A 16,552-nucleotide genomic window follows, 5' to 3' on the forward strand; every position below is an offset into this window, starting at 1 on the left:
TATTAATTCAGATGGCCAGCTCTAACAGCTGAAACAAAGGACAAAAACTAAATAATAATCCATCCCGCTGGAGCAAACCAATCACAGCTAAGAATGTAAGGTCTTAATATTTTATTGGAATATCTCCAAAGTCTATCTCAAAATGCATCAGTTTCAAGGTTGTCACATTTATTTGTCAGATTAATACTACCCTTTGCACTAGAGAAGTTATGGGAGAACAGAATCAATGTATAAATAAATGCGCACATCTAACACACACACACACACACACACACACACACACACACACACACACACACACACACACACACACCTAACATTCTCTTGAGATAATGAATGCACCAACACTTCAGCTCAACAGTGGCAGTCTTCACTGACATCAGTCAGAATTGAAAAGTGATCAAGTCAGAAGTGACAGGGATTCATTGGAAAATAATTAAGCAGAGTGCAAATGATTTATGTTTTCTAAAAAAACAAGAAAGTCTGATCACAAACTTATTTTTAACAATCTGTTGAAGAAATGGGCACTATATCTATATGGAAAGGATGGCTTAGTGAGGCACAGCAGCTGCTATGTGAATCCAGCTGACATTCTGCAATTGGGATCAAACGAGACTAAGATTCGAGATGATATTTGTGTGTTTCTTCGAGATGATATTTGTTGTAATTTTTAAAAATCAGGTTCATTAATACTTCTTCTTATGTCCTGTTGACAGGATAGAGTCAAGCTCTCTCTACATAAAGCCACTGTTTGGACACTGCTGATGGAAATGGAGAAGACTGGGAAAATATTAACAGTCTCAAGCAAGTTTCGCTGTTCAGCCTGGTATCTTCCACTTTCTATCTTCCTCCCACCACATTACACCACAGCAACTTCCTTATGTGGACTTAATGTCAAAAGAAAAAAACAGCTATGTTCCCAATATATACCTCCCACCAAAGTCTCCTAATTTCTTATTGATTCAGTCCATAATCCTTCACTGCTCTGGTTAAACACCTAGCAGGAATCGAAGAAAGTTTTTGCAATCATCTTGAGCTGCTGCATGTAACAAACAAATACAATATGTCTGTTTCTTTCACCATAGTAACATTTCTTCTGTTTGACACTCCAAACTTTTATGATGTTTTTGCATACCCATTCACTGAAGTATTATTTTAAGCACAGCGTATTTTGTACAAAACACAAATTTTATTATGATCACAAATTACAAACAAATTTTTACAAAATAATCATTAGTGGGGAAGTCAAACCAAGAGCAGTGCCAGAAAAATTGGATTAAATGTGATCTTGCAATTGTGCTCAACTACATTGTAAGCAGGGAGACAACTATATGAATCCTTTGAAAAATTTCAAGACAAAAGCTGAAGGACTTGACGTATTCGTTCAATCTTCACAGAAATGTCTTCAGTACAATCATCTGTGCAAGTGAAAACATATCAGCAAATATTAAGTTTCTTTGCACACATTCATTCAAAGAATCAAAACCTAATGCACTCAAAAGACAATTATTTATTTTTATAATCCAGATGCTTCCTGCAGGGTCGTGCCCAAAACGTTGACTCTCCTGCTCTTCTGATGCTGCTTTACCTGCTGTACTTTTTCCAGCTCCACATTTTATCGACACTGACTTTCCAGCATCTGCAGTCCTCACTATCTCCCAGATGCTCCCTTTCCCCTTCTTCTCCAAGTAGTTCTAAATCTAGAGATCACTACCATGTATGGCATATCTTAATTGACACAGGTTCCCTTAGTAGTATAATGTTAGAAAGTAGCCTATGAAAATGATTAAGTATATTTGTAAAGGAGGAATAAAGAAGCAAAAAAGACAGAAAAAGGAGAACACAAAGAAGGACAGTCTTGCAAGTTGTAAAGCTCTCCTTTCACAGTCTCAGAATGTCACAATGCCAGTGCAGTGTTGACAATGTTGTACTGTTTGAAACACAATGATTGATTTTTAGTGTGTTTTTGGAAGTATTGTCTTGAGTGTTGTCACTACAGTAATTCTATTGAAAATATTGAGAAGATATAAAGAGCCTTTTGTGATGATGCTGATCCTTTAACAAGGTCATGCAGTTCTTGTTCTTTTTTAAGAGAGGTCGTAAATGACACAGACTCCAAAAAGTCTGGGGTGTATGGTTTTCGGGCCAATTTGATAGTAGCCAACAGATACTGCCTCAGGCAGAGGCTTTCAAGTTTTTAGAAAAACACTTGTATAATGAAAGTGGTGCGGCCAGTTCTTCCACCTCAGCTTTTCTCTGGTTTGGATTTTTTTTTTTAGGAGTAGGGTGAAAAAGAAAAGCTGATGGACCCACAGAAGCAGGTCCAGGCTGGTACCCTCTCTCTGACTTCTATCTTGTAAGAACTTGTGTTTCATTTTATCTTTTGTGCTAAGCGGTGTTTATGGGGATTGTTGCAAATATTTGGAACAGCATCATTAAGTTGGGATGATTACTAGATTTTCAGAGAGAATAACTTATTCAGTATTCTGTTTTCTGTTGTTTGCATTTCATTCCATAAACTTGTAAATAAACTCTGTTTTGTTTGAAACAAAGTGGTTTGACCAGCTGATTCTCTCCTGGAATATCCACTTCACACCTGCTTAAAACAACAAGCAAAGTTAGGGTCTGGGCTACCTTCTTGAAATGTTTTCAGGGGTCTGGCCTGGTCCATAACACTTCCTCATAGAACTGTAAAATCTTTTACATGTACAAGCTTTTCGTCAATAAAATAAGGCTCCTTATCAACAATTGTAAGGCTCCTTACAAATGGAAGGCGTGGAAATTAATACAATTGTATTTCATGAGCCAGTGGGTATTATTGGAGTTGAGTCATTCCGAGATTTTGATCTATTAGTCCTCTTGGGTTTTGTTCTGCAATGGATCATCAAAGTACTTTCTGACAGAGTCTAAAGTTTGGTTTCCAACCCAAAAGAAAGACTATACAAGACCCTCTGAATGCAAATTCTGCACGTATCATGACAAGTGCAATGTAGCATGAATTCAGTTAGGTTTCATTAGACAAAATATATTGATTGTTTTATAAAATTCAACAATAAAAAGAATCCTTATGCAATGCATAAAAATTAAAGTAAAAATAATGATATTTCATCAAACACACTTAATATTTCTTACATTACCGTTTAAATGGCAATATGTCAAGCTCGACATTAAACGGGGGAATGTTAACTAAAGCAATGGGTGCATTTGGGGTTAGCCTGGGTGGGGTGTAGTGTGTTAAAGTCTTAATAATCTAATTCACTACACAGACCTAATCCAGCTTTAGCCCATAGACAACTCTGTAACCACATCGAAGTGTGTTCTTGGTGGATTATGGCAGCAAATACTTTTACACCCATCTCCTGCACTCAATATACCAGCCTGAAAATACCCTATGGGTGGTGGAAGGATCCTCCTCCAATCTCGCCCATGAAATCGCGACAGTGACAACCTTTACCCACCAAGACTTCTGATCTCCCAGCTCCCATGTCCCTGATCCTCTATACCTGAATCCAATCCCCTCAGTTCTGGCCTTTCTGAGGATTGAACTCTAACAGAGATCAATCCCCCTCTGAGAACACTGTTAACGCGCGCCTGCACAGACTTACCAATCACTAAAGTTGATCTTGTGAGTCAGAGGAATTGATCAATAAAGTGTGAATATGGTATAATCCATAAGTATTGAGAAGAATCCTAAGTTCTGAGCTCCTAACCATCTCTGATACACATGTATCTCATGGAAAGAGTAAGTAATAATCTACAGCAATGTCTTAGGTAGATCATACAAAGTATTTACCTGTCGTTTCAAATTCCTTCATCAGAGCCTCAGCTTTCTGAATGGTTTCCTCCCGAGCTTTGCCCTTCAGCCCATTTAGATACTTCAGCAACCTGGCAAAATGCTTGTCAGAGATCTACATCAAAGCAGGAACCAATAAGTAGCTCAGCACTATAGAACAGAATTTACTGTCAGAATCACGAGGTTGATAATAACAGTATTAAAATACCATGGTCCAAAGAGAAATGATAAATGATTATTGCTAGGCCATTGCAAGATTGTGGGAACTCATAATATTTGTCCGTTGAAGTTTTAAGTGCAATTTCTCTTCATTCTTGTTTTCCTATCAGTTAGGATTATATTCGCTGGAGTTGAGAAGAATGAGGGGACATTGCAGAGAAGCACAAAGTTCTAATAGACAGGGTGGATGCAGGAAGGATGTACCCATTGGGGAGCTGAGAAGTCCAGAACCAGGGATCACGGTCTAAAGATCTGGGGTTAACCATTTAGCATTCAGATGAGGAGAAATGTTTTCAGCCAGAGAGTAGTGAGCCTGTGGAAGTCACTACCACAGAAAGCAGTTGAAGACAAAACATTGTATGATTTCAAGAAGAAGTTGGATGTAGCACTTAGGGTAAAGGGATTAAGGGATATGGGGGAACTGACAATTGAGTAGAATGATCAGCTGTGATTATGTTGAATGCCAGAGCAGGCTGAAAGAGTTAAATGACATACTTCTGCTCCCATTTTCTATGTTTCTAACAATCATTGAAACCAACTTCAATAGACTTAATTCTCATCAGAGATCTACAGATACACCCTTTGGACTCACTGCTTCTTAAAAAAAAACAGACACAAACTCCAGGATGACAGTGTCGAGAACAACAACGAAGCACCATCAAGGAATAACCTGCATTCAGGTCATGCCTTTCACAATATTGAACACCCCAGAGAATGTTAATAGCCAATGAAGTATTTTTGAAGTGCATTTGAAAGAAATTAACCAAGTTGTACACAGCAAAAGTCCAACAATAAGTCATGACCTGATCATGTGACTTTTTTCTGTGGAGGAGGTTGGCTGCTGTTTATAAAGATTGCTTTTGTCTCTGAGGAGAAAAGCCCAAACTTTATTCCAATAATACCTTGTAATCTCCAAATCCAATTTTTTTTACTACTCTTCTTTATCAATTTCTGATTGTGCCAGCACAGGTTTTGACATTGTCCAGTCCTAGTTATGGGTGATATACAGCAGCTATTTTAATATATTCCTACTGTTGCCAATCAGGTGAATATTTAAAGGCATGAGTATTATTGCCACATGTTCGAATCAATTCAGGGAGTCAGCCTAACCACTCAAATAAGCCTCAACATTCCAGCATAACATGTTCACAACATCAACAAAACAATGATATTTAATATAACATAGGTCAGCATATGACAAATCAATTAAAACACAGAAAGATAAGAGCCAAAAGAATTTTTGAGAGATCAATGAAATTATTTTACAGCGACTTCGGTAGGAAGAACAGAGTGAGGCAACACAAAATAAGGATACAATACTAAGAGGGATGCAGGAGAAGAGAGACCGGGACATATATATCCATAAGTTACTGAAGGTGGGCCGACAAGTTGATGGGGCGGTCAATCAGGCAAATGCATTCTCTGCTTTATTACTTGGGGCATGGAGCACAAAAGCAAGTTGGTCATGTTGAACCATAAGAAATACTGGATTGGCCTCATATGGAATAATGCATCCAGCTCTGGGCTCCACATTTGAGGAAAGGTGTGAAGGCCTTAGAGAGGATGCAGCCAAGATCCACAAGAATGATTCCATGGAATAAGGAACTTCAGTTAAGCAGAAATACTGAAGCTGGCACTGTTTTCTTTGTGAAATCTCCTCTCAAAGTTCTCTTCTCCAAATAGATAGGGAAAAACTATTCCCACTGGTGGAAGGAACGGGAATGATCGAGCACAGATTTATGGTCATTGCCAAAGAAGCAATGATAACATGAGTAAAACTTACCCATACGTTGAGTGCTCAGGGCTTGCAAAAGAGTCATGGATGTAGGGTCAACTTAAGTTTTCAAAAGTGAACAGGATTAATACCTAAAAGAGAAAAATTTACAGGGGGCCAGCACAGACACAATGAACTGAACGGGTTCCTTCTGTGCTATAACCACATTATGATGCTTTGAATTCCTCGACCAAGATAAAATGCAGCAAATGGAATCAGTAGCATCTATGAAAGTGGCTGATGTTTGCAGCATCCAGCTGCCCTGATCAAAAAAGCTTATTTCAATATTTAAGGCCAGTTGGATTCGGAGACAAATGAGTGAATGTAAGAAGATACATACCATTTAATCATATAGGAGAAATCCCATTTAATGATATAGCTCAGTATTTTTGGTGGTTTAAGTTGTTCTATTTTTGACCTTGATGTGTAGAATCTTATTTTAAAGTTCAACATCTATCAGTTACAGAGTCAAATCTCCTTTACCAATAGCATTAGCATCACAAGAGACAGATGACTCTTTTAGGATACAGGAAGTACAGCTGTCATGAAATCAACAAATTAAGGACTTCTCTAAATGCTAATTTGACACAAATCCAATTTCAGTTTGTAAGTGCCAGCTAATATTTTACAATAGCTGGTTCATTTGCAATGTCTTCACTTTGAGTCTGCCGTTAGCACAATTTGAAAGTAACATTTCGTTCACATTGATACCTTACCTTAGTACGATCATACATGTGCTTTAAGAGCCAGGTCTGCCTCGTCTTCTGAAATTTCCAATTTTTCCGTTCCTTGGACCAACTTCAAACAAAGTGAGAAAAGTAAGAAAAATAACTTGGAAAATGTAGTCAGTTCCATTTTTTAAAAAGTACATTTTGATGTTAGTCACTGTTGAAATGCGAGCACGCAGTGACTTCGTACATACCAAGCTCCCCTAACCAGCAATTTGAGAAAACAGATAAGGCAGAAATTTCCCCTCCCTGATGTGGGATGTGAACTATAAAGAACTTAGAAAATATGAGTCCTAGGGAGTGTTGCTGAACAAAGAGACCTTGGAGTGGAGGTTCATAGCTCCTTGAAAGTGGAGTCGCAGGTAGATAGGATAGTGAAGAAGGCGTTTGGTATGGTTTCTTTTATTGGTCAGAATATTGAGTACAGGAGTTGGGAGGTCATGTTGCGGCTGTACAGGACATTGGTTAGGCCACTTTTGGAATATTGCATGCAATTCTGGTCTCCTTCCTAGAGGAAAGATGTTGTAAAACTTGAAAGGGTTCAGAAAAGATTTACAAGGATGTTGCCAGGGTTGGAGGATTTGAGTTATAGGGAGAGGCTGAACAGGCTGGAACTGTTTTCCCTGGAGCGTCAGAAGCTGAGGGGTAATCTTGTGGAGGTTTCCAAAATTATGAAGGGCATGGATAGGGTAAAAAGACAAAGTATTTTCCCTGGGGTTGGGGAGTCTAAAACTAGGGGGTATAGGTTTAGGGTGAGAGGGAAAGATATAAAAGAGACCTAAGGGGCAGCTTTTTCACATAGAGGGTGATATAGGTATGGAATGAGCTGCCAGACGAAGTGGTGGAGGCTGGTACAATTGCAACATTTAAGAGGCATTTGGATGGATATATGAATAGGAAAAGTTTGGAGGGATATGGACCGGATGCTGGCAGATGGGACTAGATTGGGTTGGGATATCTGGTCGGCACGGACGGATTGGACCGAAGGGTCTGTTTCCATGCTGTACATTTCTATGACTCCATATCGATGATACAAATATCTCAGCAAGAGGCCCAGCAATCACTTCTCCAGCTTCCCACAGAGTTTTCAGGTACACCTGATCAGGTCCTGGGGATTTATCCACCTTTACCCATTTCAAGACATCCAGCACTTCCTCCTCTGTAATCTGGACATTTTTCAAGATGTCACCATCTATTTCCCTACAGTCTGTATCTTCCATATCCTTTTCCACAGTAATGACTGATGCAAAATGCTCGATTAGTATCTCCCCCATTTTCTGCGGCTCCTCACTAAGGCCACCTTGCTGATCTTTGAGGGGCCCTATTCTCTCTCTAGTTACCCTTTTGTCCTTAATGTATCTGTAAAAACCCTTTGGATTCTCCTTAATTCTATTTGCCAAAGTTATTTCATGTCCCCTTTTTGCCCTCCTGATTTCCCTCTTAAGTATACTCCTACTGCCTTTATATTCTTCTAAGGATTCACTCAATCTACCTTACATATGTTTCCTTCTTTTTCTTAACCAAACCCTCAATTTCTTTAGTCATCCAGCATTCCCTACACCTACGAATCTTTCCTTTCACCCTGAGAGAAATATACTTTCTCTGGATTCTTGTTATCTCATTTCTGAAGGCTTCCCATTTTCCAGTTGTCCCTTTACCTGTGAACATCTGCCCCCCAATCAGCTTTCGAAAGTTCTTGCCTAATACCATCAAAACTGGCCTTTCTCCAATTTAGAACTTCAACTTTTAAATCTGGTCTATCCTTTTCCATCACTATTTTAAATCTAATAGAATATGGTCGCTGGCCCCAAAGTGCACCACACTGACACCTCAGTCACCTGCCCTGCCTTATTTCCCAAAAGTAGGTCAAGTTTTGCCCACTACTCCACTGACATTAGTGTCATCTGCAAACTTACTAAACCATCCACCTCTGCCTGTGTCCAAGTCATTTATAAAAATGACAAACAGCAGTGGTCCCAAAACAGATCCTAGTAACTGGACTCCGTGCTGAACATTATCCATCAACCATCGCTCACTGCCTTCTTACAGGAAGCCAGTTTCTAATCCAAACTGCTAAATCATCCTCAATCCCATGCATCCAAAAGCCTACCATGAGGAACCTTATCAAAGACCTAATTAAGTGTTGACTACCTCATTTTCATGCATTTGTGTCTGATGGCACAGATTAGATTAGATTAAATTAGATTGGATTCCCTACAGTGTGGAAACAGGCCCTTTGGCCCAACAAGTTCACACAGACCCTCCGAAGAGCAACACACCCAGACCCACCACCCCGCATTTACCTCTGACTAATTCACTTAACACCATGGGCAATTTAGCATGGCCAATTCACCTAACCTGCACATCTTTGGACTGTGGGGAGAAACCGGAGCACCCGGAGGAAACCCATGCAGACACGGGGAGAAGATGCAAACTCCACACAGACAATTGCCCGAGACAGAAATTGAACCCAGGTCCCTGGCACTGTGAGGCAGCAGTGCTAACCACTGAGCCACCATGCCACCCCTATATTTCTATACACTTTCAATTCTTCTCTCCTTCTCTCAGAAACTAAATGGCACTAACTCCAATATGAAAGTCATAATGGCTGCAGGATGCCAGATGCTTGGCCTGGCCACCATCAGCCATGCACACAACACCATGTCACTGCTTACTCACGGATATCATCTTCCTTGAACCTTCATGCATGCAATTCGGCATCGGCAAACGACTAGCCTCACCACACCATCAGGGCTACTCTCTGACCAACTCTCACACCAGTTCATCCCCTTAATGTTTCACTTTGGGGCTCAAGGGTACCCATGACTTGCATACTTTTGCCTGGTTGCTTTGCAAGCAGAGACGAAGGCACATCTCATGAATCCACACAGGCCAGTTCTTTTTGCTCACAGCTTACTTTCTGTTCACTCAACATGTCTGCTTCAAGATTGCTTTCTTAATATCCATTCACTGGACTTCAGTCTCTGTGCCAGCAGCTTACATGGCAAACAGACTGCATGTGATTCAATGGTCATGTGTGAAAGTCAAAGAGCAAGAGACCTTAATGGGGTGAAAAGTAACCACAGTCAGTCAGGGGTAAAGCCACAGTCAGTCAAAAGATTTGTCCAGTTCCGGTCACAGTAGCTAAGGTCAGTCAGGTGTTTGATCATACCAGAGTCCAGAGACTGGGTGTCAGTCATTCCTGCAGATCAAGGACAACCAGTCCAGGGATTACATTTAAGAGAATCAGGGGCAAATGTAGACATCAATCCTGGGGCTTGGCAATGCTCAATAGTAGCTGTTAATGCCAAGTCAGTCTGAGGGTGGGCCAAGGTCAGCCTGGAGGTTTGGTCAGTAATAGTCAGGGGATTTATTCTGCTAGGGAAGTTCATGGAGCTTTCATTTTATATTGCTTTTATCAGGAATTGTGGGCAGATTTCAGGTTTAAAACATGCTCCATGATACCAGATATCAAGTTCATATCACTTCTGGAACTAAAATCTATCAGGACTTTTAGGCAACAAAGCATTGAGCATCAATTCCTTCCTGCATTGATAACCTCGTGCAGCATATACAAGCCTAGCATTCTCACGGCCTGCATGTGAGATGATGACTTTGAAACTTGGCCAGCAACTTGCACAGTATTCTGATGAAAGAGCATCGGTTAGAATAATTAACACTGTTTTTATTCCCAAATGGTGCCTGACCTACTGAATTTCTCCAGCACTATCTGTACTTGCTTCAGATTGCCAGCATCTGCAGTATTTTGTTTTTATTTGAATGTTGGCTAGGACACTTACAAACCAATATGGATACACGTCTTTAATGTGGACACTGAAATCCAAGGTGCACGCAAATATTTATATCCCAACTAAAATGATAAGCGTTCCAATGAAAAAGCAGTGAAGTTTGACAAATCACAAGAATGTGCTTGCATTACTACATGATGAGTGCTAGGAAAACAGGCTGCCCTGTCTGTGATGTGAGATTTATAAGGAAATTAGTGCAGCCTTTCTGGGAACAAACTGGTCACAAATCTCCCAAGTTTACAGGCAGCAAATTTATTTCAAAAGTAAAGTAAACTCTTTGGTGATTTATTTGGAGACTGTAATAAATTTAATCAACATCCTGACCTAACCCTGCCACAGGTTTTGTTTGTATGCGTAGCCTAGGAACAGGTTTTGTTTATAAAAAGAACATCCTTTGTTTCCAACTACAGACTTCTCTCACCCTTTTCCCTGAGGATGTGTGCTTGGCTCAGTAATACCTCCTCTAATATTAGCATAGAATGAAAGACTTGTATTTCTATAGAGCCTTTCATGACCACACAGCCAATGAAGCACTTGTTGAAGTAGGGTCATTGTATCTTAGGAATGAAACTGGATATTTTCAACTTGGATCATTACACTGTGAAACAACTCATAAAATTATGGAATCCCTACAGTGAAGATAGCAGCCATTTGGCAATTATAGTCTGCACCAACCCTCCAAAGAGCATCTCACCAGACTCACACCATCCCCATAACCCCATATTTACCACAGTAGACAAACAGGCGGTTGGAAGAACACAGCAAGCCAGGCAGCATCAGGAGGTGGAGATTGACGTTTTGGGTCAAGACCCTTCATCAGGATTGTGGAGGGGGAAAGGAGCTCAAATAAATAGAGGGAGACAGGTGGGTCTGGGGGAATGGTAGGTGGAATAGCAATAGGTGGATGCGGCTGGGGAATATCGTATTGGAGAGTGGGAAGGGTGGAACTGATAGGTGGGAAGGAAGATGGACAGGTAAGGTCAGGTCAAGGAGGCAGGAGGAGAGTAAGGGCTAGACATGGGATGAAGTTGGGGGTGGGAAGATAGCGAAGCTAGTGAAGTGGGAGGTGGAAATGAAGGGAGGAGGTGGAGGTGGAAAGGAGCTGGGGAATGGGTGGAAACGTTATTTCAAGTTGGAGAACTCAATGTTAAGTCCTCTGGGCTGTATGCTCATCTTCTGCCTGGGCAGCCTACATTTACCATGGTTAACCCACCTTATCCCTGGACACTACTTGCAATTTAGCATGGCCAGTCCACCTAATCTGCAAATCTCTGGACTGTGGGAGGAAACCGGTGTACTTGGTGGAAACCCATGCAGACATGAGAAGAACATGCAAACTCCACATAGACAGTTGTCCAAGGCTGGAATGGAACCTGGGTAACTGCTGCTGTGAGGTAGCAGTGCTAACCACTGTGCCATCCTAATAGATACTAATTAGACCTCTCAGGTTATAAACAGTCATTTCTGTACGATTTGGAGATTAATCAACAAGTGTTCATCTTGGTGGCACAACTCAAACTAAGCGTGAGCACAGCAACAGATAACAGAAGTGCATGTGAGCCATTTATACAATTGTTTGGTGTTGCCATTGGTTCAGTGGCAGAACTCTCAATTCTCCCTGAACCAAGATCACCAAAACAGATTATCTGATTGCTGTTTGCAGGAGTTTGCTATTCACAAACTTGACTACCACATTTTTCCTGCATTACAACAATGAGATATTTCTGAAGTGCTTTAGTATCCCCCGAGGCGGTGAAAGGTGCAAAGTAACAAGTTCGTTCTTTCTTTCTTGTGGTTATATGCAGAAAGAGGGAAATACCAACTAGATTCACACATTGACAAACAACAAAATCTCCTGGGAAAGGGATGATATAGTGATTTACTTCCTTAGTCCCAGTTAGCCTCATTTGAAAAACTGCTGATTCTATCATACAATCAACCATAGGACAATGAAAGTTCAAGCAAAATGCAGATTCTTAGTGTTCAGATTGGAAGCACAGTTGTTTAATGGATTATTAATATCAACAGCAAACTATAATGGCTTCCCTAGCCGTGCAAACATAAAAAAAACCACAAATTACACTCTGAATATTGGATTTCTGTTTTTCTGAAGAAATGCTTTTCACTTCACAACATGGGAGTTAACAAAATGAAGTTAAAAATCACACAACACCAGGTTATAGTCCAACAAGTTTAATTGGAAGCACACTAGCTTTCAGAACAACGCTCTTTCATCAGGGGATAGTGATTATCACCTGATGAAGGAGCGTCGCTCCGAAAGCTAGTGTGCTTCCAATTAAACCTGGTGTTGTGTGATTTTTAACTTTGTACACCCCAGTCCAACACCGGCATCACCAAATCATGAGTACAAAATGAAGGTTATACTGGGATAAGGATCTCTAATGTTATCAATAGCAACACCAGAGACTCAGTAGAGTTAGCAAAAGTTAACCTGATTAAATGACTGTCAAAATAATGGGGATTTTCATCTTTTACCTCTTCAGATATTTGAGTGCAAGGTCAGATGCTGATGGCTGAGGTTTCACTTTTTCTCCTAATGCATCAGCTTCCCTCAGCAGCTGTTTTTCTTTCTTTTTGCGCTCTTTCTTCAGTTTCCGTTCAATCTTTCTCTTTTCTTCTGCTGTGAGTTCCTCCTGCTCCTGCTGTACTGGTATTTCCATCCTTTCTTCTTCAATATCCTGATGATCACAGAACATAGAAAATTATTTTATAGGCAACACCTAAGAATCAGATTCTCACAAAAATTAAGCTTGTTATAACTTGCCAACGGTCCTTTGACAGCAACTCTAAAACTGTCAACCTCTTCCAACCAGTAGCAATGGTACAGCAGGCATTTGGAAACATTAGCCCCTGTAACTGCATATCCACTCTGACTTGCACATGCATCACTGCCTCAAAATCCTGTTACTCCCTATTTAAAATCACTTTGCAAGTGACTGCACAGCTTCAAGCCAAAAGTTCAAAACCATCTTCTCAAGGCAATTAGGGATGAGCAATAAATATCAGCCCTGCCAGCAAAACCTATATCTCAAGAATAGTTACTTGAAAAAAATACTATTAACACAACTCAATTATAATCTGCGGTGTTTCGTCTATCAGTTGCTACTTCTGATTTTCCATAGAACTTTTTTTTATAGAATAATACAGCACAGAAGAAGCTGTTCAACACATTGAGTCTGTACTGACCTATCCACCTTAATCTCACTGTCGGGCGCTTGATCTAAGGCCTTATATGTTGTCACATTTCCAATGCTCATTTTACAGGTTGTGAAGTTTCCTGTTATAACACCCTCCCAAGTGGTGCCTTACAGATTCCCACCGCCCTCTGGGTAAAATGATTTTCCTCAAATCCCCTCTAAACCTCATATTTTCACCTTAGAATTATGCTCCCTTCAATTAAGGGGAAATTGCTGCTTCCTATCCACTTTATCGATGCCCCAGAAAACCTTACACATCTCAATCAGGTCTCCCCTCAACTCACTCCATGACAGGCAACATCTTGGTCAATCTCTTCTGCATCCCCTCCAGTACAATCAGATCCTTCTCCTACAGTGCAGTGACCTGAACTGTACACACTACTCCAGCTGTGGCCTGACCAAAGTTTTGAATAGCTCCAAAATAACTTCCCTGCTCTTATAATCTAAATTATGATTGATAGAGGCAAGTGACCAACATGCTTTCTTAGCCACACTATTAACCTGTTTGCCAACTTCAGAGATCTGCGGTAAAGCACACAAAGAATCCTCTGTTGCTTCCTAGTGTCTTGCCATTTATTAAGTACTCCTTTGCATTGTTACTTCTTCTAAAGTGCATCAACTCACACTTTTTCAGGGTTAAATTCTTTTTGCCAATGATCTGCCCATCTAACTAACCCATCTATATCTTCCTGTAACCGATGACCTTCCTAACTATTAACCACTTAGCCAATTTTCATGTCATTTATAAACTTACAGGTCACACTCCCCCCAAATTTTCATCTATAATGTTTATATATATTATGACTTACCTATACAAGGACCCAGCATGTACACTACTACGCACAGGGTTCCAACCATACAAAAGCCTTCTACCATAGAGTCATTGCGTTGTACAGCATGGAAACAGACTCTTGGGTCCAACTCTTCCATGATGACCAGATATCCCAAATTAATCTATATTCTTCTGTACCCTTTCTATTCATGCACCTATCCAAATGCCTTTTAAATGTTGTAAATGTACCAGCCTCCACATCTTCTAGCAGCTCATTCTATACACACACTACCTCTGTGTCTTACAACTAAGCCAATTTTGAATCCATATTGCCAAGTTACACTGAATCCCATGTGCTTTCACCTTTTTTTTAATCAATCTCCCATGTGGGATCTTGTCAAAGGGCAGCACGGTGGCACAGTGGTTAGCACTGCTGCCTCACAGCGCCTGAGACCCGGGTTCAATTCCCGACTCAGGCGACAGACTGTGTGGAGTTTGCACGTTCTCCCCGTGTCTGCGTGGGTTTCCTCTGGGTGCTCCGGTTTCCTCCCACAGTCCAAAGATGTGCGGGTCAGGTGAATTGGCCATGCTAAATTGCCCGTAGTGTTAGGTAAGGGGTAAATGTAGGGGTATGGGTGGGTTGCGCTTCGGCGGGTCGGTGTGGACTTGTTGGGCCGAAGGGCCTGTTTCCACACTGTAAGTCTAATCTAATCTAAGGTTTTGCTAAAATCCATATCAACTGCATTACCCTTATTGACACTTTTGATCAACTCTTTGAAAAATCCAATCAAATTTGTTAGTCATGAGCCTCCTCTGACAAAGCTATGCTGACTATCCCTCAATAAACTTTGCCTCGAGAAGTCGAGATTCTCTCCTTCCGAATTTTCTCGAATAGTTTCCTCATCACCGATGTGAGACTCATTGGTCTGTAATTCTCTGGTTTATCCCAACCACCCTTTTTAAAATGTGGAACCACGTTAGCTATCCTCCAAACCTCTGGCGCCTCCCCTGTGACCACAGGGGCATTAAAAATTTAGACCCTGTAATTTCCTCCTTCATCTCCCACGCAGCCTGGGATACAACTCATCCAGACCTGGGGATCCATCCACTTTTAAGCTTACTAAAACCTCCAATGGTTTCTCACTCCTTATGTCAATCTGCTCAAAAGCACAACAGTTCCTCTCCTCAAATTTTGCACCTACATCTTCCTTCCCTCGAATGAAGACAGAAGTGAACGGCATGGTGACTCAATGGTTAGCACTGCTGCCTCATAATGCCAGGGACTCAGGTTCAGTTCCACCCTCATGCATCCGTCTGTGTGAGGTTTGCACATTCTCTCCGTGTCTGCGTGGGGTTTCCTCTGGGTGCTCCAGTTTCCTCCCAAGACAAACATGTGCAGGTTAGATGGATTGGCCATGAAAGTGCAGAGAAATAAAGAGGAGGCTAGGTCAGGATGGCATGCTCTTCACTCTTCGGAGCATCGTTGTGGACCCAATGGATTAAATGGCCTGCTTCCACACTGTAAGGATTCTATGCTTCTATTTGAAGTGAAGCATTTAACATTCTACCAATGCCCTCCAGCTCCATACCTCCCTTTTGGTCCCTAAATGCCCTACTCTTTCCCTGGTTACCCTTTTCCCCTTCATAAAGCGACATAATATCTTGGGATTTTCTGTAATTTTACCTGTCAGTGTTTTTTCAAGCCCCACTTTACTCTCCTAATTGTTTTCTTAAGGACCACGAGCATTTTCTATACTCTACTTGGGTTTCAGTTGATTTTTTCCCTTTGTAACTGCAAAATGTCTCTCTTTACCTTTTTAACCAGTCCTGAATATTCCCAGGCAACCAGGGTTCTCTGGGCCTGTTGCTCCTACATTTCACCTAAAGGGAATCTGTTGCACCGGTACCCTACTTATTTCCTTTTTGAACACCCCCACTATCCTGCTATAAATTGTCCCATGAGTAGCTATTCAAGTCTACTTTGGCCACATCCTGCCTTATTTTAATAAAAATCTGCCTTCCCAATTGAAAACCATTTTCTTTGCAAGCCATCATTTTTCTTTTCCACAACAAGTTTAAATCATACTGTTTAGTGGTCGCTATTCCCAAAATTGTGCCATAGTGCCCAACCACCACCTGTCTGATTTCACTCCCCAGAATTTGGTACAGCACTGCACCCTCCTTTGTTGGACATTTTACATGTTGACATGAAGAGTTTTCCTAAATGCATGTCAAGACA

The 16,552-nt window shown here is 40.9% G+C and overlaps 1 protein-coding gene across 1 annotated transcript in view; it reads right to left on the minus strand.

The window, feature by feature from the left end:
• Positions 1-1,243: 1,243 nt before the first annotated feature.
• LOC132825488 (uncharacterized protein C7orf50 homolog) overlaps positions 1,244-16,552 on the minus strand; it is a 408,037-nt gene continuing 392,728 nt past the window's right edge. The window contains exons 2-5 of the mRNA XM_060840813.1: positions 12,820-13,022; positions 6,503-6,584; positions 3,794-3,908; positions 1,244-1,418 (exon numbers count right to left, since the gene is read on the minus strand). Of these exons, the coding sequence (XP_060696796.1) occupies positions 1,351-1,418; positions 3,794-3,908; positions 6,503-6,584; positions 12,820-13,022 (468 nt within the window). The 3' untranslated portion in view covers positions 1,244-1,350. The remainder of the gene's footprint in view (positions 1,419-3,793; positions 3,909-6,502; positions 6,585-12,819; positions 13,023-16,552) is intronic.

Source organism: Hemiscyllium ocellatum, chromosome 20 (genome assembly GCF_020745735.1).
Source record: "Hemiscyllium ocellatum isolate sHemOce1 chromosome 20, sHemOce1.pat.X.cur, whole genome shotgun sequence".
NCBI lineage: Eukaryota > Metazoa > Chordata > Chondrichthyes > Orectolobiformes > Hemiscylliidae > Hemiscyllium > Hemiscyllium ocellatum.